We start from the raw sequence: 25,249 nt of genomic DNA on the forward strand, positions 1-25,249 counted from the left end.
GAGGAGTTATGAGGTCAGACTTCCTCTTGGGTCACGCAGCTTCAAAAGCCAAACCAGACCACATGTAGAGACACAAGAGAACATTTACCTCAAAGAGGAATTCCCCTGAAAATGTACTTAAAACGTGCTGCCCTAAAGAAAACATTCTTCTAAAATTACAAGTCTTTGCTGTTGTTTTATGAGTTAAGGGTTTTTTTGCATCCAAGGACATCGAATCCTGAGTGAATTATTTTTGATTTAATTGTTTTAAGAAGGAGACTAAAAAAACATTAGGGTTGCAACTAACAGTTAGTGCCATTATTGCTCAATTTACCATTTCTTTTCTCAGTTAAGTGATTTACAGTTTGGGTTACATTATAATTTGGTCCATAGTGGGGTTTCTAAAGTCTCTTGAATAGGGCAGGGTATCGTTTAATAAATTATAGCAGCACCAATACCAGTACTTGTAAAGTTATACGGACACCAACAGGGAGGGTACTACATTTAATGCCTTTTTTCCCTGTTTAATTTGAAACCACAGGCGTGTAGTGTAACCATACTTTCAGCATCTCAGCACGTCAACTCTGTCAAATACATTGCACTTAACCTCACCACACCACAGGTCATATGGGTTGCAGCTGCTGCAGCACTGGGCCAAACACATGTTGCATTAAATCAAAGAACCTTTGCAAAGATTAGCTGCAAGAAAAAAATACAAATAGTCATTTCTTCCTCGGACTGGGTACATAAACTATCAATTGCAAGTATCATTTGACTTGGTAAGTTTTGATCCTACGTGGTTCTGGGTTATTTCAGTTGATACCTCAAAGCTAATGAGTTGTGTCACCCAGCCTTACTCTCAAGTGACCAACAGCCCAAAACCAAAAGATATTCAGTTTACTATCAGAGAAGACTAACAAAGGCAGAAAATATTCCCATTTGAGAAGCTGAAACTAGTCATTTTGGCAATTTATGTTTAGAAATGTAACCTATTATCAAAAGTAAACAATTAATTGACTTACTGACTGATCAACTAATCACTTCAGCTCTAAAAAACATACAATTTATTTAAGATGGCACAGGGAATAAGTTCATGTTGAACAAACTGAAAACGGAATAAGTAGTTTTAATTCCCCCTTTAATGACTGGAAGACTGTGATCCACTTCCCTCTTCGTTTTACCTCTCGAAGCAAAAAGCCTTGGGTAAAGGGCCCCTGGCTGGCTGGGAATGGGGCCATCTAACTGTGTCAAGCCAATAGGCAACATCTCCCTGCAAGAGTCTACTGAAGTCTTACTCAATGCAGTGAACTGGGGCATGAAAGCCCATCAACAAGCTGCAGTACCGCGGTCTGACCAGCGAGTGGCGTGCATAAGCCAAAGGGTTGTTCAGCTGTGTGTTTGCATGTGTGTGTGTGTGTATGAGTGCGTGTCTAGATACTGTCTGGATGAGCAATCCTGTGAGGCGAGGAGTGTGTCTGAGAGACGGGGGGGGGGGGGGGGGGGGGGTGTTTGGCATAGGGAGGATGGAGAGCATCCAAAAATGTGTCTAAATTATATCCATTTTCCATAAAAGGTAGAACTGAGTGAGATCGAGAGAAGAAGAAAAAAAAAAGGAAAAAGAAGTTGGGCACTCTCACATGCCACAGCTTGAAAAATGCAAGTTAGCACAGTGTCCAGACGTGAGGGATGCCACAGTTTGAGGCACAGTCTGCCAGGCGGCCTTGCTGAAATTTGTGCGAGGCGTTTGGAGAAGAGCTGGAACTGACGTCGTTAGACATGTCTAGACAGTTGTTTCAGAGACAAGACAAACTTGTTCATTAATTTTTCCACTTCCTTCTCCCTCTGTCACTCTCCCTTGCTTTCTCTCTTTCTTTGTTTCCCTCAAATATTAAAAAAAGCCCATCTCCCACACTCCTCCTGTCACTCTCTCTGATCTCTTTCTCTCCCCCGTCTCTCTGACAACACTGTTTTGTTTACTTGCTCTGTTGGCAGTGTACTTATTGTATGTGCTGCTCTGTAAATATTTTTCTCCTTCCCTCATCCATTCATTCATCCACCCCCCATCCTCCCTCTTTCTCTCTCTCTCTCTCTCTCTCCCTCTCTGAGATAAAGGGAGCAAACAGACTCCGCCCCCTCCCTCACCCCCCTCTCCCTCGCTCCGTCACACACACTCACTCTATCTCCTTCTTTCATGCTCCCTCTCTCTCTCCCTCTGTCAGTGTCATTCAGTAGTGGAGATGTGGAGTGTCTTTCTGTCTCTCTGTCTGTTTTTTCAGCCCAATTCAGCTGAGGAAGGTAAGAACTAAACTTTTACTTGATGTTAAATCCATGCTTGCATGTGCGCGCGTGTGTTTACGTGAGTATGCAGCGGGATGGAGAGTTTGCACAGCGCTCCCATCAGCGCTCATAATGAGCCCACAAGTGAAGGATGGACACTTGGTATGCTTCTGTAATAGCTCTCTAAGAATGTGGCTCTCTGGGAACGCTGGGCACTCTGACAATGTGTGAAAGTGTGGCACATAAGGCCGCAACACTACAGGACAGTTTGATTAATTTTCAATTTTTTTAAGGCCCCACCTCCAGCTTGGGACCCCCTGAATAATTACCACCGTCCCCCCCTTCCTCTGCTCGCACGGCCCTGTTCGTGTTGCGTGTCTGAGTGCATCTGTGCGTATGCATATGCATGCAGATGCTTGTGTGTGCCACTGTGGCAGCACATCAGATAGGACTTTGTTGGCATGGAGGTGCCAGGTGCATGCCGGGGCCTATCAAGCTCCTGCAACAAAAGAATATGGAAATGAGGCTGGAGACAAATGAATAATAAGTTGCATAACCCGTTTCTCTTTGACTATGTATTCGGCGACCCCCCGCCAGCCCCCGTGTCACTCATGATCTCACGGATGTGACAGTCAGAGACCCCTGCCCCCCTCTCTGGTAATGCTATCAGTGCCCCTTGTTACCACCGTCTGCTTAATGAATATGCTCAGCTCTAAACTCTCTGCACTTTGTCTACATACATGGAAGTATTAGACGTCTTAAAAAGTGCAGGAGTGAGTGAGAGGGTCATTACCAAAGAGAGACTGTCTGGAAAGGCTGATAGTTAACTCCATCTATAAAGTGTTCTGTCAGATCAGAGTGGGCTGACTTGAGAATTAATTTGATGACTCAAACTGCCTTTGAATGTGTGTGTGTGTGTGTGTATGTGTGTGTGTGTGTGTGCATCAGTACATTTGTGTGAGTGTGCATTCTTATAGGTGGATCTCCTATACATAGCTTCCTGCCCCTACATCCTGTCCCAAACACTTGAGAGGGTTTCAGCCGTCAGCACGCAAATTACTTTCAAAGGATCTGGCTGCACGTCGGAGAGAGCTGCACCTGTTCACGCTCATCTCCCATTGGCTTTAGTTTATTGCGAGGTGTGCGCCAGTAATATTCTATAACAGAGGTAACTTATATGTCAGCCTCATGCCACAGACTCGAGCTGCGCTGGTAACAGATGGCCTGGACTAAGATGAGACAGAATGATAGAGAGGAAGAGAGGCTGCACAGTGTTACTGGCCTACTGACTCTGTTTGTGTAATTGAAATAGAGCTCTTCGTAATACAGTATTAACCCAATAGGATGGACGTCCATATAAATCCACATAAATTGAAACATCTAGTTATGTCACGAAAGGGAGGATTTGGTGTCTGCCTGCTTTGATTGAAGTACATGATGCATCTGTCTGAACGGACTGGCTAACTGATGTGTTTATTGTCTGTCTTTTTATTGTCTGTCGACTGCTTTAGAAGTATATGTGTATTCACCACTAACAACCCCTATTATTGTCTGTTTTCACACCACAAGCCACAAAGACGTGTCATTTCTAGACTTCATTTCTTCCAGTTAAGAGTATAAAAGCTGGTCTTCTGCCTCTTTGCATGCAGCCAAACTACAGAGCGTGTGAGTGACAGGGTGTTTGATTTATCACTCTCACTGGCTGCCTGTGCAAGTGTTGATGTGTTCGCCCACATGCATTGTTGATGTGAGGTATTGATGTGAAGCCACATGGCTGGCCTCTGAATTGTTGGAGCTGTGTTGAGGATTGCGTGTTTACATTGGATTAACACATCACGCTGAAGGGAAGGGCTGTGCAGGAGGCGCACCTGATGCCCCTGCAGCTCTTCCCATCATGGATGAGTGGTGATGCTCACTGAGATATGCATATCCAGATATTAACCTAGTATCATTAGTGGTGCTTATGTCATACCCTGAAAAGGAATCTAATGTGATATTGCCAAAAGGCAACAGGCCGCACAAACTGTGGACTAAAATGTTTACCAGTAACAAAAGTAAGTTTTGCAGGTGTTGTCCACAGTGGTGCAAAGTAACTGAACACGTCAGTACTGCACTTAATTACAAACTGGGGGTACTACACGTAAAGGAGAACTATGCCCATTTTCAAAATTCATACACTTTGTTCCTGTGGTATTAAACAGTCCAAAAATATTAGTACACATGAACAACTCCTTCCCAAATCCAAAAACTAGAGTGCTAAAACTCCAAATTGTGATGTCACAGGGCATTAAGTCTGAAGCTGCTCCACAGGCAATGAACTGGGAAAGATGTTACTGACAACACTGAGAGCCCCCATGTTCTGAGTGGATTTTCTGTTTCCGAGTTAAGGACACTTCAGTAGACTAAAGCTGATTTTTCCACAAAATGAGGCTCCCATTCACTGTCTACAGAGCAGCTCCGGACTTAATACCTTATGATCTGGGCCTTCAAAGGGGAGCCAGGACCCTTGAGGCAGTGGTTCCCAACTGCTCCAGCCACAGGGACCAGATTTCTCCTCAGTCATTACTTCAAGGTCCACATATTTTAATATATTTAGTGTTGCACTTGCCTTTGGCCATGTCATCGAGCTAGTTTGCTGTCTCTGTTCAGTAGCTGCCCGTTAGTCACTCACTCTACAGCAGGAAACAACACTTCAGAATAAAAGCTCTGTGCTGGAAATTCACTGTACTTCAAAATAAAGTGTATTTTTTACAAACTTGACATGGTCACAAGTTACTTGAGGCCCATTCAGAATGGACCCATGACCCACCAGTTGGAAACCACTTCCCTGGGGGGTCCTCAAAGTTACTGCAGGGGGGGCAGCAAATTATTGTTTGATAGCTTTTGTATGATTTTTTTTTCTTGTCAAAAAATAAAATATGTCTGAAATTACACATCAGCATGAATCCAACATATTAAGCCACTTTGTGAAAGTGGAGTTTTCTTGCTCACCTACCTAAAAAGAAAACACAGGTCAAGACTGCAGCCCGAGGCTGATATGGCCTTCTGCCTGACAACCTACATCTGCCTGCTTTAATATGTAATGCAGTTTTGTACTGTATATGTAGTAGGCGGTCCCTGCTCCGTCTCTCTTTCAGCTAAGGGATCCTCCACCTAAAATCGTTGAAGACCCCTGCCCTATGACATCACAAGTTTGAGACTTACTTCTCTGGTTTCTAGCTTTGAGAGAGAGTAGCTCATGTTCACAAATATTGATTGAGCTTTCCTGGGCCATGGAAATACAATACTGGGATTCTTATTTTAGGTGGTGTTTCCCTTTTAAGTACTTCCATTTAACAATACTCTCTACTTGTGCTTCACTATATTTTATTTATTTATATTTTATATCTTATTTTAGTGGGGAATACTGTGCAGTTTTTACTCCACTACATAGCTGTATTTACTTGTTCTGCTTAAGAGTTAATATAGATAACATATAATGAGTTTATGAAATGTAACACATTGTTATAGATTATACCAGTTGCTTCCAATGTTGTGACAGATGGGTGAAAAATGTATTCAAGTACTCTTTACACAGTAAAAACTTAAAAAGGAAATAGCTACATTACATCACTTATAACAACACAACAAAAGTAATGCGTTACTCGTTACCTAACTCCCGTTACTCGACCGAGCAACGTTAAGACACACTTTAAACACACAAAATATTTTGTTTTTTAACAAGTAATGTTAATAGAAAACAATACAGTGTAGTTTAACGAGCAGAAGTAAAAAACTGAACAGTATGACTTACTGACTATCCAGCAGTTAGCTAAGCCCTGGTGAATGCACACAGCGCCCGCGGAGTTCCGACCTCATCTTCGCGGTTACACACCCTCCATATTTAGGATAAATTGGCGTCAGGGAACCCCTAAAAGTAGTCATACCCGTGGCTGACATTAGCAAGATATCTAAGAACACATGACAAGTGAAAGAGACAACTTCAGAATTACCCAGCGTCGCATTTCTCCTCTTCTTGGTAGAGATTAGCTCCCTCCACACACCTGCCTCTGCGCCAAGCTAGCACGTCCCGGATCCGTCTATCAACTGAAAAACGTTACAGAGACATCAAACTATCCACCCGGTAAAACAGCGAACAAGCCGATGGTGAGTGAAAGCAATAGCGTTACTGGGGTAAGTAACAGTAATTTGATTACTGAATTACAAATTTTAATCCCTCACCATAAAAGTAATTACATTACTGTAACCGTTACTAAGTTACGTAAATGCGCTACACTGGTGGTTCCCCACCCTTTTTGCTTTAGCTTAGCTGTTAACTCCGTAAGCTGATTATGAATGTATTTATTTAATTAATAAAGTATTTATTAATTAATTATTGTTAAATATCAATATGAGGCCTGTCCCCATTTATTAAACCCAGTTTAAATTCTGTTTAAATAAAATATAAAAAAAAATAAACTCTGCTTAATTTTTAATCTGGATTTACTCATTTTAAACCTAGTTTTACGAAACTAGATTAAATTAATCTTTGTTGGTGCAACCCAGCCTTTAAAATTGTTTAGCTGGTCTTGTCATGTTTTAGATGATCTTCAGCTCTTGTTAGCAGCTCCACTCTCTCTCTGCACCTCTTAGTTAGTGTTATTTAAATACCTATTTTAGCCTCAAGAGGAAAAATGTAACCAATATTTTTGCAAAACAGCAAAGACTAGAAACAAATCTTAAAAATGATTTGGGAACAAGCAGTCTAAATTACTGTGAAGTTAAATAAAGCAGTTCGGTCACCAGCCACAGCCCTACGATGCAACTTACATAGCATGCATCACTTTTATAGATACTGCCCCACATATAAAGGCCGATACTGAAATTAATATTTGGGAGTTTTAAAAAAAATCCAATAAGGTTGAATCATAATTGCAATTTATAGTAACATAAAGGAATGTGGACATTTTACAACTGAAAAATCAACCTGTCATTGCTCTCTAGTGGACACACTGTGTAATGTAGAAACTTAACTACCTCAAACCTGATTTGGCTGACATACACCAAACTAATATGTCTGCTGTAAGCTAAAATTGGCCAAAATATTGTTCTGGCAAATTTTACGTTCTAGCTCTAATAAAGGATTTAATTAAGTTTTAGATAATAATACATCACAGTTACCATTTTTCTGCAGCTTGCTTACTTTTTTGTTAACACACTGAGTACATTTTGCTGCCAATGATTATTGACTTACTGATTACACTTATCACTTGGGCGGAGTATTTTTATATTGTAGTACTGGAAATTAAATTAATTAGCGGCTCTGAATACTTCTTCCACCACTGGTTATTGGTGCAGAAAAGGACAACAGCAGTGTGTATAACCTCTCAGCCATGTGGACATTATCACTTTAAGGTCGTCTGGGCCATCTTTCCTGCCGTCACTTGTGTCTAGCTTTAACTGGGTATTAATTAGGCAGATTACTATCCTTGATCCTGGGTGTAGTAAGCCGCCTTTTCAGGACATGATAAATTAGAGAAAGTGTGATAAGAAAATAAATGGCATGCTTGTCACAGTGGGAGTGCAGCAGGACGGATGCCACTAACAGCCCTGAAAAGCTTCCTGTCCTTGTCTCTCCCGCCTGCATGTGCACCGAGCTGCAGAAAGAGAGAAATCACATGCTGGTGTGAAGTGGAGGAAGCAGCATCCCCATCGTTGACACTGCAACACTACACTGTGACCAGGCGTTATTTTTAGCAGTGTTTTTGCTCGTAATTTTTAAAAGACACATAATTTTCCGCGGCTGTCGAGGGCTCTGTAATTCCTCAATTCAATCACATGATCTGCAGTTTGTGATATGAGAGGCCTCAGGCGGCTGCAAGCCAAGACTCTCTGCTTTGAGTGAATCATGGCAGATAGTGTCACAGATAATGCGTCTGTGTGGACAGGCATGGAGTTGGAGCCAAAATGTAATTGAAAGATGAGCACGTGGTGTGGACCGCTGTGACAGAGGAATGTAGTTTGGCGTTTTGAATTTCACATTAAAGCTGCACTTGGCAGTTTGTGTGTTGGCATCGACTGAACAGCGTGACAGCAAAGTTTGATTGTTGAAGGCTCTGCTATTCACAAATGACACAATGAGATTACAGTAAACTGATCTCCTCTCAGATTTACATTCCTTCTTCTGCGTGCCTGATGAGGGCGGAGATGGTGGTGAAAATATGTTTGTAGCAGGTTCTGTCTCTGATAAAGTCTAGATTTCTTCTGATAAAAAAAAAAATCATTGCTGTTAAAAAGCAACTTTTGTATTGTGCTCTTTGGTTGCGGTTCAGTATTTCCGCTCTGCACACATTATTCTCCTCCAGTGAACATTTGAATAGGGGGAGGGACACACTTCTCTGCTGAAGCACTATTGAGGAGTATTTTTCCATGCTTTTTATTGGGTCTCGTTAAAGTTTGCTTCTTTCTTGACAAATCCAAGCTCTGCTAGGCCTTAAATACGCAGCCAAAGTGTGTTGAAGCTGTTTCGATCAAGTGTCCTCTGATCAAAGAAGAGGAGAGTGATGTCTGGTAATATGCCGGAGCAGGTTAAAAGAATGGCTGAGTTAAGCCTGGCTCACACTAAAAGATTTAGCAGATCTTAACCAATGTTGAAAATGTGAGAGACCCCACACATAACGGCATGTAATAATAAACTGAACAGTTCTGTTCCTGTAGTGTGTGGAGAGCAACAATTTGCCCAGTAGAGCACCACAGTCCATTCACCAATAACCAGAGTCCCACCTCAAAGCCCGAAATCTCGTATAAACAAACATCACAGGCAGGATAAACTAGCTGTTACTTTTTGCACTTCTTATTGCCGAAAATTAACAAAGAGAAAATGATAAAAGTATGGATGAAGTGAAGGAGGCAGTGTGAATTTGGATTGTACATGTCACAACTCAAGCTAGAGGTGAGTTGAATCCCGTTTGATATTGCATTTAAACCCTCCTGAACCCATGGGACGGCCAGTGATCCTCTGTGTATTTACAGACCATAAATATTGAACATGTTGAATATTTGCGATTTGAAATCGGTGTGGCCAAGATGGAATTCTGAGCAGAGTGGGGGGATGCAAAAAGACTCTTTAAATGTGGCGCACACCACAGGAAAATCTGGCAAGATGATCTTTAAAAGCGTCAAAAAAATCCAGGCGTCGCTGACAATCATTGGGAGCAGGGAATGCAGCCAAAAAGCAGCCTGATTCTTGTGTACGCCTCGACGTTAGATGAGAAGATTGATGCCACTCTCGTGTCTTTGTGGTAAATATGAAACCACAGCTTTGCTTAACATAAGAGGAGGAAATAGCTGGCTTGGCTCTGTAACAAAATCTGCCTAGCAGCACCTTTAAAGCTACTAATTAACATGTTGTGTCTCATTCGCTTAATCAAGAAATACTCAGGCACATAACAACCCATGAAACAATGAATGGTCATTTTTACATTGCTGTTTTTGTACAAATTAAATCAGGGCAGGTCCTTAAATAGTATTAAAATGTCTTACATTCGATTGTATAATTATTAGGCCTTAAAAGTCATTAAATAGTCTTAAATTTGTTAATTGTCTCAAATATTGTATCTATATTTTTTCATTCATCTTTTATTTCTATTTGTTAAAATGAGTCAAGCTCCTCTACGTCCACATTTCTGATGATCTTTAAACCTACCACTGAACCTAATACTGTCTTTTTACCTTAAATTTGCACTTACCTGTTGGCAAAATGTAGATTAACCTAACTCACTTTAATAACCATATATCATAAAATGTACCCTTTGAACAGGACCGCATTATCTCTATACTTACTTGCAATGATAAGACAAAAAGTATATTCCAGTCTTAAATTAGGTTTAAAATTACTTTGAAGGGTCTTAAAAAGCATTAAATTTAAGTGTCTGACACCCTGGATAAAACAAATAATTTATAGCACGTTCCTTGGTGATCTTTAGAGATGCTGGTAAGCTGATTTTGTTACTTTTGCAGTGCTAGGCTAGCTGTTTCCCCCTGTTTCCAGTCTTTATGCTAAGCTAAGCTACCAGCTGCTGGCAGTAGCTTCCTATTTAACCAACAGACATAGTGATGGTGGTTGTGGTGGTATTGATGTTCTCATCTAGGCGCCAGGAACCCCTTTAGAACTGTTTCCCAGACGACGGAATGGCTGCGTTCGAGTTTTAACTTCTCTCTCAAGCCCTCTCGTAACCATTTCTTTTGCTTTTTATGTGTACAGACAAATGCAACACCATCAAGGAGAGACTGTTTTGAAATATGTGTTATATGTGTTAGGTTTAAACAATGTTGCACCTCCCATCTCTCTGTGGTGACCAACTTTTCACTCTGCCTTCGAGGGTAGCCCTTTAAAACGAGGTCAGACAACATGTCACGAGCTAGTTCCTTCCTAGTATAACCCTGGCCCTGACCAATGGCAAGAGAGCAAATGGGCTATGTCCTGAAATGTTGAAGTATCCCTTTAAGATGTAGCTCCACAGAACCGTCCCCCCATATGGTCTCACTTTTGCACATTTTACGTCTTGTAATCAAGGAGTCAGCTTTGTTGAAATGTCCTCCTACTGTACCTGTGCCTGTTGCTGCCTGCTCACAGACTCATTTCAGACGTCGCTCTGTCATCTAACCTGGCTTAAGTGCTGTTTGTTGCAGCTGCACTTTCATTCAGCTTAACCGCTAGAGAATTTTTGATAACTCCCTTTGACATGTGCATGCTTATTTCTGGAATCGCGTTAATCCCCCTCTTTCCTCACTCCTCCACCCTCCACCCTCCCGCTCCCTCGCTGTCTTGGCGTATCACTCTCTCGCTGTGGTTGTTTGTAATGATGGTTTGGTGTAAGGCCTTGTCCTTGACTGACTGTCTGTGGGTGGGAGCATCTGGAGCGTATAAAGAATGGGTGGAGACGGGTGGATGAGTGGACAACAGACAAAACACGACCTGACCGCTGCTTAGAGCGCTCGCAGGCACTGTGGGAATTTTTGGTGAAAATGTTTGTGTGCATATGTGTGTGTGTTCCTGTAACTTACTGTTACCTGTGAGCACAGCTGACCCCGTGTGTGCTCTTCGCAGGTGCATTTACTTTGGTGTTACAGCATAGTACACACTCACACCTCTCTAGCCCACGTTAATATTAACACCCAAATTCTTTGCTAGGTGTCAGGGGGGCTTTATTGCCCGGAAAGTGTGTGGTAAAGTAGCATACATCCATCGTCAAAGAGGCGTGACATGAGCAACAGCACTACACTTAGCGCTCAAGAGTGTCTGTGCATGCATGCATGGCCACACAGAGTGTTGGGCAAGGGGAATGGATGGAGAGAGGGTCACTCAGCTGAAGTGAACACTCCAGTAGCAGAGGGGACAGTCATGAACTAATGCAGGTCACCTCTGCACAATAGAAAAGAGCATTTACACCCACGCCACATGCAGAAAAAGAGGGGGGGAGCATGAAAGACGCACATTCATATGCACAAACACAATCCTATCATCCTCTTCTCATTCCTGCCTCATAATCCTGCCTTTCTCATTCTATTGTCTACTCTTTTTCTCTCTTTGAGTATTAAAGCATTTCCCAAACAAACAGCAGATCTGGCATCAATAATGGAGCAGAGCGTATCTCCTTATTTAACGTACACAGATGCCTACCCTGCTGTCACTTTTTAGATGAATAATACACACATGCAGAGAGTGGGAGGGGGAGGAAAGGGACAAGGGACAAGATGGAGGTAGAAAAGAGGGGAAAGGTACGCAGCAGAGTGAGTGAAAGACCAGAGTGGGGCAGGAAGACGTGAGAGACGGCGTGCATTAACACAGCACTCAGGTCCAGATTGCAGACTCAGCACTTCCCCGAACTGTCAGGGACAAACTTTGAGTGTCTCAGCCCTCAGATGGACCAATAACAGAGATGCTGTAGCGCAGTGGTTGTCTGAGAGTTAAATAAAGGGGCTTTTACTGCCAAGTGGACCTGCCAAGCAAATGTCCCTCTCTTTTGTTCAACTTTGTCTCACACACACACACACGTACACGCGCACACACACACACACACTCACGATGCCTCAGCTCTGGCTAATCCTTGAAAGGTGTGTGTAACACGCCACTCAACGCTTATCCTAGGATGTCGAGGTGAATTATTCAGCATGCTAATGTCACGCGATGAGACACGCATGACGCTCTTTGAACATTCCTCCATGTAATCCTCATGTACAGGTTTGTCGCGGAAAGAACGGAGGCATCGTGAGGACCCGGTGTCCCCAAGGCCTCACGACAAGAAACTAAATAGTAGAGGCATAAATATTAATGTCAAAATAGTTTGCTGTATATTATTTATGCATGACTCTGCCCCAAAGCAGAGGGTTAATTGAATTTGGTGTGACACGTTTGGAGCATTTGTGTGTGTGTGTGTGTGGGTGGGTCGGTGTGTGTGTGTGTTCTTATCTGATATAAATAGGGTGGTGCTCAATGAGGTCAAAATGCATGATATATGAGTGCGTGCATTCCACGCATGGCATCTTTGTACATATGAAGATCATTTATTATTTTGACAAATGAAGGATGAGTCATGACAAGAGACAAGAGAGCTTGGAAAGCAAATCAATAGGCTGTTTTTCATGTCATCACACAAACTGACAGGTGTTTCTATTATTTTGTCCACCCCGTTTATATAAATGAAGCTAGGCTAAATGACAGAAACACCTCTCTGTATAGTGCAATGAAGTTCACCATTAACCACAACCTCCAAAATGACCATAAAGGTGAATCAACACCTCTCTAACATCATAACCTCCGTGAGGGGAGGATTTAATGTAGGACTGTTGTGTTAGACTGCAGTTCAATCAGGAGAAATTGCTTTATAGTAAAAGAATATTTATTTAGACCCCATAGAGATGGTATGATTGAAGGAGGGTGATGGATCCATAGTTGAACCCCCCTGTGGTCTAGACGCTGGTGGTGGTAGAGTTGGTGAAAATGAGATGAGAAGATGGAGAAGTGCTGATGATCTGTGTGAGTAGAGGACTGCGCCTTTGTTGAGCTCATCCTGGACTCTGAATATGATGGCTGGAGGTGAACGGGGTGGAGGAGGGCGTGATGATTCAGCCTAAAATGATGGCTGACAGCAGCAGAGGAGAGAGCAGGTTTAAAATTTTGCAGTGGCATCCTGACTGGCTGATAGAACTCATCGCGAAGTTTGATTGGATAACTAGAAGAGTGAACACCCAAAGTCAGCTGATTAGAGGAAGCAGTGGGAGTCGGAGTGAGAGAATTGTGAATGGATGAGCACAAAGAAAGTCTTCCTGATTGAACTTACACTGAGCCTCATTAGTTTTAGCAAGGTGTACCTAAAAAACTGGCAGCTGTGTGTAATATTCTGTCACCAACATGTTCTCATACTGAAACAGCAGAATAGATTGTTTGCCAATGACTCCCAAAACGACATACAGTATACAATCGTTGGAGAGTACGTCCAATGGTAGCAGTTTTGAATGCATGGCTAACATCAAATGGTCGCAGTTAGGCACCAAACTACCTTGTACAGTTTAGAAAAAAATAAAGATCATGGTTTGGGTTATAAATAAGTACATTTGTTACGCAACTTAAGTAATGAATACGTGACGTTCAGTCCATTCTCATTGCCAGGACATCAAATATCGACACTTTTTCCACACCCCTCATCGTGTGATATTGACGCTAAAGGCAGCCTTTGGTGTCTTCGTGAGACGCTCCCGGCTTTCAGCTAACTCCAGTGAGCCACAGTGATACTTGACGCTGAGAACAACTGATGTAATAGGAGAAAGGAGAACGTCCGTATGGGGTGGGAGAGAAGGAGAGATGGATGGGTAAAACAAAACCAGACTTTCATTCAGGAGGTCACAGCTCCTGTCCCGTGTGGAACCAAAAGTCAATGTTGTTTCATGGTGATGTTAAGTGACCTATGTACATACCTCCGGGGTGGAACCGAAAATCAATGTTGTTTTAATATAACGTTCCATCACTGAAGCACAGCTGTCATGGACTAATGTCACTTTTTGCTAGTTGCCTAAAACTAACCAAGTCAAGTGTTACAGTGTGTTACAATGCGTTTCAGCTGTGCATCACTAAGGGCACGGTAAAGGGCTTTCTGTGCAATGCTATGAGTTGCCGTGGAGCATCACAGAGCACTGTATTTAACGATCTGGGATTGAGAACAGGTTGTGACGACAGTTAAGTACCTTACATAAGTTAACCTACATATCTAAAGTCAGCGCTGACCTTTGGTTTCACAGGGTACACAAACAGTGGTTTCCTGGTGACAGTCACAACATATACGGCCATTTTCTGTCTGTGCAGATGCATTATCCAGCAGCAGAAAAAGGTGTGCGACAAATGGAAATCACCATTTTTCTGAAAGCCTTTAAACATCCTGGCTTGGTGGATTTAGTTTTCTTGCTGCTGCAGATTTTATCCTGATGGGCTCTGCCGTTCCAGTCGCCAAGCTGTCCAGACATACGTTGCACTAAAAACTATTTATTTTGATGCCTGTGGCTGCATATAATCCTGAGCTGTCACAGTCCATTTGTATTCTTTTCTTGATACAATTCATATCACTCCAGAAATCCTGGAGGACTTCCATGGAAAATGTGTGAATTTAGTAAGATTGACATAAAGACAGGCTAGTGGGTGAAAACAGATAGACAGACTGGAGGGGAGGGGGTCTTGTTAAAGGAAAGAAAAAAGAGGAGGGAAATGGATTGGAGGACAGATTTGCGGGGTCTCCATCTGTGAGTATAATCCTGAAAAAAAAAATCTGTTTACAGCACAGTCAGAGAAAAGAGAGGTGGGGGTGAATTTATGTCATGAGCCACGAATGATATCAGTTTCTTGCTATTTGTTTGGTTTATTAAGAAGGATTCAGTGCGTGTGTACGAGCCTGTACACCTGAGAAATAAAACACTGAGCTATCTCAGTGAGTCACTCATGTTTTGATGAGACAGGATACCTTTTCAAATCCTGTCCTGTGTGTGTGATGATTATGTAGATAATAAATTTCTGTCACTCTTTGTCTGGCTGTCGGAGCGAGGGGAAAAAAAGGAGAGCCTCCTTTTCTCTGGTGAATGATTGTGTGACGCGAAATGGAAACGAAAGCATAAAAATTGTATGACAACAATGAGGAGAATTATTTATTTGTAAACAGAGGCGGATGGCTGCTTCCTTCCACAGTGCTGTGTGTGTGTGTCAACAGCTCTGTGGGTGATTAGTGCTGTGCTTGATGAAATCAGGCACTGTGTGTGTTTTTCAGCGTTAGCTCCATCTGTGCGAGCATCCAAACCTGAAGTCTGATGTTTTTGCCACCTCTGTGTGCACGCGAAACTTTGGCCAGCGTTCAATCGGCGGCTCCTCAACAGAACCGAGCGCAGACTGTGCCAGACTGAAGGAACGGCAGCCGCCACGGTTTTGGAATACTAATGGAAAATTCAAGGGCTTCAGTTTTGTGTGGGAAGCTGCCATGTGTCAGCACGCAGCACTCAGCATTAAACTCACTTTGTGTGTGTATGTGTGTGATTTCCTTGCCAGCTTGCTTTTTAAAGCACTTAAACCTAAAAGCAAATTATGGGAAAATACACTCCAGCATAAAAAGTCTATTCTCGTGCTTTTCACTCTAGATCACTGGAAATGAGCAAATGTCTGTTAAAACATGAAACAAAAGGGAAAACCAACACTGGGCATATCAGCCGCCATGAAACGATGGAGGTTTCCTTTGGGCCAAACTAAACGAAGCATCAGCTTGCCATGTTTCAACAAAATGTGACAGTAACTGTTATGGCCTTTTAAAGACGGAAAATTTGACCTTTAATCACGGTGCCCCATCAGGTCAATCAGTTTAATTTTTTAAACACCAGAACACTGTGCCAAAATGCATCATCACTCAGAATCAGTTATTAGGTTTGACAGATGCACACAGCGAGAGCACTCCCCGCTTTTAATGCGTGGGGAGAAAATGTACCTGGACCAGTTCCACCGCCACTAGATCAGCTTTATACTATTATGCTTCTTCATATTTTGTGTGAATATAAAATATTATAATGAAGGATGTTCATATTAAAAGTGGCCAAATTTTCAATTTCCAACATTTGGTTCCACTCTGGCTTCAATATGATGTCATAGAGTGCCGGATTCCTTTATATGGTCATCTGCTCCATCCACACTACTGCAAGTGTTTATAGTACATAGCCTACACTGCTAATTGAAGCTACATGCTAACGTCAGGAAAACATGTAATCTTGGTTGCCGATGTTGTAAATTTCTCCCCCATTTCAGATCAGATTCCAGCTGGTGCATGTCTGGTTGTCTATAGAGGATGTGAAGTTGATGTCACACCATGCTAAATGTTTCAAACAGGGGGGCTATGTTACCTGTGCCTGCTATAGATGGTCAAGCAACTGTATTTGGATGAACTAATCACAATAAACAACACAGATCCATGTGACTTGGCAGCCCAGGACTGGATTGCAGACCCTGATGCATTGCCTCCACTCGAGCCCATCTCACTCCGAAATTGTCAAAATCCGGTGCTTGAGCATTGACTTGCCGAGTCAGAAACCAACAAAAAAGGCGTCCTTTAATGTCAGCATGATATGCAGCCACGCAGCAGGACAAGGACAAAAGTTAAGGCAGGGAAAGTCCGACTGGGGCAGGCAGGAGGGGTGGTGGATGGGTCCAACAAACATGACTTTCACCCGAGAGAGCAGTATTTGCTTCCCGTAAGATTGTAAAGCCAAACCCTGTTCTTTTCTCCTAAACCAAACCACATGTTTTTGTCGCCTAAGCTCAACTGTGTTTGTTGTTGTGTACTTGAAAAGAAGACAATGCATCTAACAGGCAGAACCTGACACAGTGTCCCAGAACGTCGACAACCAGTGCATCCAGGGTACTTTGCACGTTGTATGTGGGCGTGGAAAGTCCATGATCAAATGATGTGACAATATGTGACGAGGTCGGAGTGAGAATGTGTTATCCACTCTCAAACCCGAACACTTTAAACTCTGTCTTTTAGACTGAGTGCATGCACTTTGATTATAGAGATAACATAGCCTGTACCTCAAAGATGGTGCCTACGGCCAACACAGCGCAACCTACCTTTACTTTTTCTGTTGAAGCTTTTCTGGTGATCTTTCACAGTAGAAAGTTGCTAATCTCTGTAACAGTAATCCCCAGCATGCACATACAATGCGAACATACATGTAGCTATGTGCTAACGTCAAGGAAGAGTACAATCTTCTTGCTGATGTTGTTAATTTCTCCGCAATTTCAGATCAGATTCCTGCTGGAATGTATCCAGTTGTGTTTAGAAGCTTTTATTGGGGAATTTTTCACAGTATAAATTGCCGCTATTCTCTGTTACAGGCGCCAAGATATGGAAAACCTAAAAACACTGACCAATCAGAGCAGAGTAGACTTGAACCTACAAGGACAATATAAATGTGAACCTGAAAATGAGCATAAGTCCTCTTTAACAAAAGGATAAAAGACTGTTTGATTTTAAAAGCTCCCTCCAGAAAATAAAACTTCACAAAGTTTATCTCAGCTTCAGCATCGCTGGAGCAGATCCAAGTTTTAGTTTTTGATGTCATCACACAGTCTGTGATTCGAGCCTTCAGAGAATATCTCATGATTACAGATTCTCTTTCACAGTCACTTCTCCCTCTTTTTTTAACACCCTCACTCTCTTCAAGTTTAAGCTGCTCAGCAGCAATCAATAGCAATAAACTGAAAGCTGTATATCTTGTTTGATGTGTTTTCTCACACCTTGTCTTTGTCTTTGCTTCCTTAACCACCAGTGATGCTGCTGGACACAACAGAGTCTACCTCAGAGCTGGGCTGGACCACCTATCCTGACACGGGGGTAAGCACGGACCTCACTTCATCTTGATGTGCTCTCCAGCTGTCAGAGCATTAAAGCAGTCATGTTGGGGGGGCAATCGAATGTGTTGCACACATGTTACACATGGTTATGTTTTCAGTCTAAGGTTATAATCACATGGTTTGTTGGGCTTCGAGGTAAAACTCTAACGAGAGATGAAACAAAGACTGCACACGGTCCTTTTAGGTAACAGATGGTATCAACACAACCTGTTGATTATTTTCTTGATAAATCGAATGAGTGTTTGGTCTAAAAGACGTCAGAAAACTGAGAAATGTTCATCACCATTGCCTGGAGCCAGCTGACACATTGTAATATCTTTTTTTTTCTGATAAATGTTTCAAAAGCTAAAAATATTCAATTTACTTTAACATTAGATAGTAAAGGAGCAAGTTTAAAATTAAAGAAGCTGGAACCATCAAATGTTTAACAATGATTCGATTTCCAAAGTAATTACCAATCATTAGCGTAATTTTAAAATTATTTTGGTGGAAGTTTTGGTGGAGATTTCGTTAAGATTTTAAGTGTCACAGCAAGCTGGCTCCTGGTTCAAACCCAGGCTGGGGTAGCTCTTCTGTGCGGAGTTTGCATGCTCTCCCCATGTCATTGTGGGTTTTGTTTGGGGGGTCCATGTCATTGGTCCGACAGCCCATTGGTCCGACGGTCCGCAGTGCTGAACGGCTCCCGGCGGGCGTATTTCTACCTTGATGGTGCGCCACGACCGGCTCTGGGTCAGCTGGGAAAGGCTTGAGGCGAAGCAGGCTCACGGCTTATGTGTTTGTCACTTTCTTTTTCATTTTAACCCACACCATGATCTTTTCCTAAGCCGAACCAAGTGGTTTTTGTGCCTAAACCTAACCAGACCTTAACTACAGGGCATCATGATGATTTCGGAACAACGGGACTTCGGAACAATGAGTTTAATATGGTCAGAACAATGGGATGTCGGACCAATGGGCAGTTCCCTTGTTTGGGTATTCCGGCTTCCTCCCACAGTCCAAAGACGTGCAGGTTAATTGATAACTCTAAATTGTCCGTAGGTGTGAATTTGAGCATGAATCGTTGTCTGTCTCTGTGTGTCAGCCCTGTGATAGTCTGGCAACCTGTACAGGGTGTACCCCACCTCTCGCCCAGTGTCAGCTGGGAAAGGCTCCAGCTCTCCTGCGACCTCCAACAGGATAAGCGGTTACGGAAATGAGTGAATGAATGAATGAATGAAGTTCAAGGTTATCTTTATTGTTCCCACCGGGGGGAAATTTGTTTTGCAGCCAGGGTTCAGTTAAAAAGAACGTACCAAGGACCATCATAAATAAACAGAGCTAAAGCAAAGAAATGGAAATTCATACCATACGAAGCAGGCAAGATGTGCACAAGAGTGCAAATGAGCAAAGAAAGTGCAAGGAATGCAGCGTGCTATTTGCTATTAAGCATGTAAATAGCTTTTGGGATGGAGGAGACGTGGAATCTCTTGGTGCCCTAAAAAGACATCCGGAGGGCACAAGCTTAAACTCATCCAGGAGTGAATGGTCCTGGCACTCCAACATACCATTAACTCCTCTAAAGATCTGCCTGGTATAAGTAAGCTTGCCCTGACTCCATGCTGAAATCTTACTGGCTGTTTCGACAAGACTTTCAAGTCTATTCTTCTTCTTCCTATTATTTAATTACACATGTGCATATTCAGAACAAAAGACTTGTCGATGAAGAATACTTCTGTGCTTCTCGCTCAATCATAATTAACCCCAATGATTGCTAATAAAACATACACGATATATCCATAATATAACACATTTATCGTGCCTAAAAATCTCTTTACCCTGCTGTTTTTGATTAGGCTCACACACGTCCAAGCTCTTGAGGTCTGTTTATAATAGAGTTTGCACTGACATTCACACATCGAAATCAAACATGAGCTCTGTATTATCCATTTTGCGTGCTGGCACACTTTCCAAGGCTGCATTGATTGCAATGATTCAAATCAACAGCAGCCTTCCACTAAACCCATTCCAATAGTTTTAGCTGCAGACATCTCATCGCTGCGTACACTCACAGTATGCAGAATGTCACAGATCTCATAGTGAAGATTTCGAATAAGGATGTAAATGTTATGGGTTAAGGTCAGGGATATTATCTTGTCTGCCATGACATTGATCAGTGGAGCCTTTGGCACACACAGTCTGAGAACGAGCAAAGTCTCACCTTCCCTTCAAGACATCCTTGAGGGCTAAAATGCTTTTTTTCTATTAGTCTGCGCTGTGTGTGTTCATCTGTGATGAGATGGCAGTGATTGAACCATAGATCTCTCATTCTTGAGCTGCTTTTTATTTAGGGCTGTCGCATCGCCTTGAGCTGTGTAAATATGTGTGTGTGTGTGTGTGTGTGTGTGTGTGTGTGTGAGGGTTGGGGGGGTATACGTCTGAGCCCATGTGTGTGTGCTTGCGTGACTGTGATAGGGTCAACTCCCGGGTCAGTTAAATCCATTCATCTGTGAGTGATTGTGGCTCAGTTCTAATATGGCTCATAATTACACACACACATCGTCTTCATTGTCATCATCTTTGAGATAATCAGTCAAAGTACATGTGAGAAAGTGGAGGACAGCGCTTGTTCTTGTTGCTGTGGAGGAAATTCCTGTGCCCAATTACTTTGCCAGTACAGAACAACATTATTCTTAGACTCCATCCATACATGGACGATATGTGCAGAACATCTGATGTATAATTTTAGAGAATCATACAGTGCATGAAATGAAAATGAGAATAACTAGCTTAAAGGGGACCTATTATGCCTTTCCGTATTTTGTGTGTTCTGTATAGTGCAACAATAAAGGATGTTCATATTAAATGTGGCCAGAGTTTCAAATAATTAGGTACATTTATGTAGAAGTAAGCTCTGTGAACAGAAACCTCAGGTTTCCTACTAGGGATGCACCGAAATGAAAATTTGTGGCCGAAGCCGAAGCCGAATAATATTAAACGCTTGGCCGAATACTGAGTACCGAATACCGAATATTGTTGTTTAGTTTGTCATTAGTTTTTGCAGATGAACCCCCTCCAGATTAGTGTTGTCACGGTACCAAAATTGGGACCCACTGTACAATACCAATGAAAATATCATGGTTCTGAGTAGTATCACAATATCACAGCGAAAATGAGGCAGATGTGCCTTTTGTCATTTATAAAAAGATAAATCCCTTTTCTATAATACATCAATGATATTTCAATGGAATAAATTACTCATTGATTTATTCATACTTCAAAAACAGCATCAATGAGTGATGAACATAGGGGGGATCAAAATAAAATCAATAAATAAAATAAGAATCAACCAGCGACCCTCCTCTCCTGACAAGTCCCTTCATAAGTAACGAACAGTCCCAAAAGTGCAGTGAGGTTTGTGGGCCATGAACGGCTCGTTTCTCCTCTGACACGTCACATACCTGTGTTCGGCTGGCTCGGCTGTTCAGGTACTTCTGGGCAGTCCACACGCCAAGAAGAGGATATTATGGGAGCCAACTTCTCCGTTGCCGGTAAGCCGATGGCCACCGTATTTGACAGGAATACATTACTGTCTGTGTCTGTGACCCCCGTTCAACCCACAATCGTTGGGATTCGCCTTTCGTTTCTGCTGGTGGTTGAAATCGGTAGGCTGCTCGCACAGCGTGCTGAATGATTTAAGCCTATTTTGCTCGCTCAAAACTATTTTTAGTCACAAATGTGAGTGCGGTCACGGATGGATCGCCACACTGCTGACATTTTAATCCGCCCGTCACGACACGCTGTTTGATTGCGTTATCAAAACCGCGCCGCTATTATTTGGCCTTGCTTTTAACTTATTCCACCGAATAACGAATGTGTGTTTTTTTGCAATATTCGGCCGAATATATTCGGTTACCGAATATTCGGTGCATCCCTATTTCCTACTGAGTCTTTAAACAGTTACAAGCTACTGCAAGTGTTCACATTATATAGCATACATGTGAAGCTACATGACAGCACATAATCTTAGTTGCTCCCCAGTTTCGGATCATATTCCTGCTGGAAGATGTCGGTTGTGTTTAGAAGCTTTCGTTTGTGATTTTTCACAGTATAAAGTGCAGCTTTACTCTGTTACAGTCATTCCCTGATTGCAATGATGCTGCAGAGACGCTGAGATACAGAAGACCTGTTAGGGCCTGTGTTCACATAGCATTTTTCTTTGGCAGAAAAGTGATGGCGGGGCAATGGGGAGCACTTCATCCCAGCGTTCTATGATGTGCTGCATCAGGGTTTTGTTTCCATAATAGTAATATCTTGACATTACCGTTAGCTGGGTAGCTAACAGAGGGTTGATTGCACATTTTGTCGGTGGAGATTCTCAGTCATCCAGGTCATGGTAATCGTAAGTGCTATATTGTAGGCTAACTGGACTTGCTTGCGTTTCTTGAAGATGTTTCGCCTCTCATCCAAGAAGCTCCTGAGGAGAACTGAAGAAGCTTTTTGGATGAGAGGCGAAACGTCTTCAATAAATGCAAGCAAGTCCAGTTGGCCTACGATATAGCACTTACGTTGATTGCACAGTTAACAACAAGCATACAACAGTGCAATGATAAAAGCACAACACTAAGGAGCAACAGTTACTGTCCGTCAGTGTTGTGACAGTAGCTTAGCTAAAGCAGTGGCAGTGACATCACCAGCGCCTCTCTGAAAAGTTCAGAGATTTTACTGACACACACTCGAAATTGCCGCACAAAAAAGCCGGAGTGCTCTGAAAAAAAGAAACTGGGCGTGGCACTTTTACTCTAGGTGGCAGCATGCACTGGGAACGCGATGTGGACCCAGGTTCTTAGCAAAGCCCCCCAAAAACTCCCTTGTTAACTGTTTGTCTCCATGAACACTGCGATCATCTGCTGCTGGTTTGTTGGAGGTTCCTGTCAACAGCCACAAGAAGATCTGGGATGCAGCCTTTGCCAGTTACACCCCAAAGATATGGAACACACTACCTATAGATATCAGAGAAGCAGCACAGATAGTATGAGGAAAATAAAGTATTTTTTGACCTTTAAAGCACGTAAACATCTTCTAGCAGAAACCTTAAATACAAATATGAGCCTGAAAATGAGTATAATAGGTCCTCTTTACAGCTAGATGTATCCATGCCAGTTTTGGCAACCAAGTAAGCTGACATGTACAACCAGCCACCACCAGAAGCTCAGAAAGCACCAACTAAAAACACAGTAGTTTCTAACCAACATCTGGCGAGCATACGCACCCACATCGAGCCTTTTATCTCACCTTACGCTAAAGTTTAGTTTTACGTGCTGCCATTATCACCCCAGTCTGGCCTCCATAATCGTACATGTTTGATTAATTAGGGCCTCATGTTAGGAATTCGTGAACCATGATGGCAGCTGCTAACAGGAGGCCATCCATTTGAGTGTGTGAGGGAGTCAGTGTGTGTGAGTGAGTGCGTGAGCAAGTCAAGCATTTGCATGAGCTTTTTTTTCTTTATGGTCCCTGGATGAGAAGTGCTTCTGAGATGGAGATATGGTTATTTGACCCGGGGCATCAAGCTGAGAGAAGTAGAAAGACAGACCAAGAGAGGGGGAGAGAGGGAGTGTGTGTGAGTGTGTGTGTGTGTGTGTGTGTGTGTGTGTGTGTGTGTGTGTGTGTTCCTTTTTTTAACTCTTTCCTCTCTTTTCTCTTCACATCCCATCTTTCCCTTTGCTCGAGGCTCAGTGGATATTCTTTACTGCGCTCTCCTCCTGCTTCTTCTTGCTGTCTCTCCACTCTTTTAAAGTACCGACAGGCAGCCCCTCTGCTTCTTTGTCTCTGCCTCTCTCTCCCTCTTTTAATCTTTCTTCCCTTTGCCCTTCACAGTCCCAGAGCCACTGGGTCTCTGCTTCATATTCTCCCTTTTATCCCCCCAACTCAATCTCCACTCTGCCCCTTATTTCCCCTCAGTGTCAAACCAGCAGACTCTCGACTTCTTCTTCTGTAGTCTCTTTTCCCTTCCTTGTTTTCACACACTACTCCTCCGTTGTGTGTGTGCGCACACGCATATGTCTCGGGGTGTCTGTGCTTGCCTTTCTCTGCTTCTACGTGTTAGTGTGTGTGTGTGTGTGTGTGTGCGTGTCCGAGGCCTTGCCCCTCCCAGTCTTCTGTCACCGGAGAGATTGCGTGGCTCTCTGGCATTTCGGTTCAAATTAAATCACGAAGATGAGTCGTCCCTATTTTTTTTTTCCTTTCTTTCCAACGCTTCACCACCCCTCCTCCCGACTCAGCTCCATTTTTTTTTCTTCTTTCTTCTTTCTTTCTTCATAAGGGAGGGAGAATATGAGAAAATCTGGAAGGGAGGGGAGACGTGGGGGGTTTGTGGTCAGAAAACAAATACTTTTTTTTTCACAAAGGTACAGAAGCAAACTGCACACACTGAATGCCACGCACAGATACCAGCGGCTGCTCTCTCCACCTGGAAGTCTCTGCCTTTTGCCACATGGTCAGGCTTTAGCTTCAGCCACCTCACACAAATACATCTTCTGTTTACTGTTTCCCCACCCCCCCCACCCCCCAATCTGCATCCCCTCATCCCACCATGTGCTCTCTGTTGTTCCCTCCATCCGATTCCCCTCATCCCCACGTCTGACAGAGAGTGAATCACAGCCCAGGAGAGAGAAATCTGTCCTCTCACTCCATTAGAGTGACAGCGCCTCAGACCCTTTCTATCTGCTCACTGATCTTATCATTATTCCAATTGGACCAAATATGAATGCACTCTCTCATGTGTGATGCTACAAAGGTTTTTGTTTCATACTGGCTGTCAGAACCACACAGAGAAAGAGACATGAGCATGCAGAGATACACTGACACGCACAAACACAGAAACACACACACGCCAAAAGCGCCCTGATAGAGTGTCAGGACCTTTTGTCCTCTTGCCATTGTTGCATGGAGAATAATGATGATGAGGCCTAATGCATAATTCCTCTGTGTTACAACAGAAAGGGCCCTGCTTGTCACTTAGGGCTACACAGGCTTAAAGCAGAGCCTTTTCATCCTTGGAGGCACCGTACTGTATAATTGGTGAAACTAAACCCCTCGCCT

The 25,249-nt window shown here is 42.9% G+C and overlaps 1 protein-coding gene across 1 annotated transcript in view; it reads left to right on the top strand.

Annotated features, from left to right (window-relative positions):
- Positions 1-2,144: 2,144 nt before the first annotated feature.
- The window catches only part of ephb6 (eph receptor B6), a 60,098-nt gene continuing 36,993 nt past the window's right edge, over positions 2,145-25,249 (top strand). The window contains exons 1-2 of the mRNA XM_049583580.1: positions 2,145-2,274; positions 18,085-18,149. Of these exons, the coding sequence (XP_049439537.1) occupies positions 2,217-2,274; positions 18,085-18,149 (123 nt within the window). The 5' untranslated portion in view covers positions 2,145-2,216. The remainder of the gene's footprint in view (positions 2,275-18,084; positions 18,150-25,249) is intronic.

The sequence above is a fragment of the Epinephelus fuscoguttatus genome, linkage group LG8 (assembly GCF_011397635.1).
Source record: "Epinephelus fuscoguttatus linkage group LG8, E.fuscoguttatus.final_Chr_v1".
Lineage (NCBI taxonomy): Eukaryota > Metazoa > Chordata > Actinopteri > Perciformes > Serranidae > Epinephelus > Epinephelus fuscoguttatus.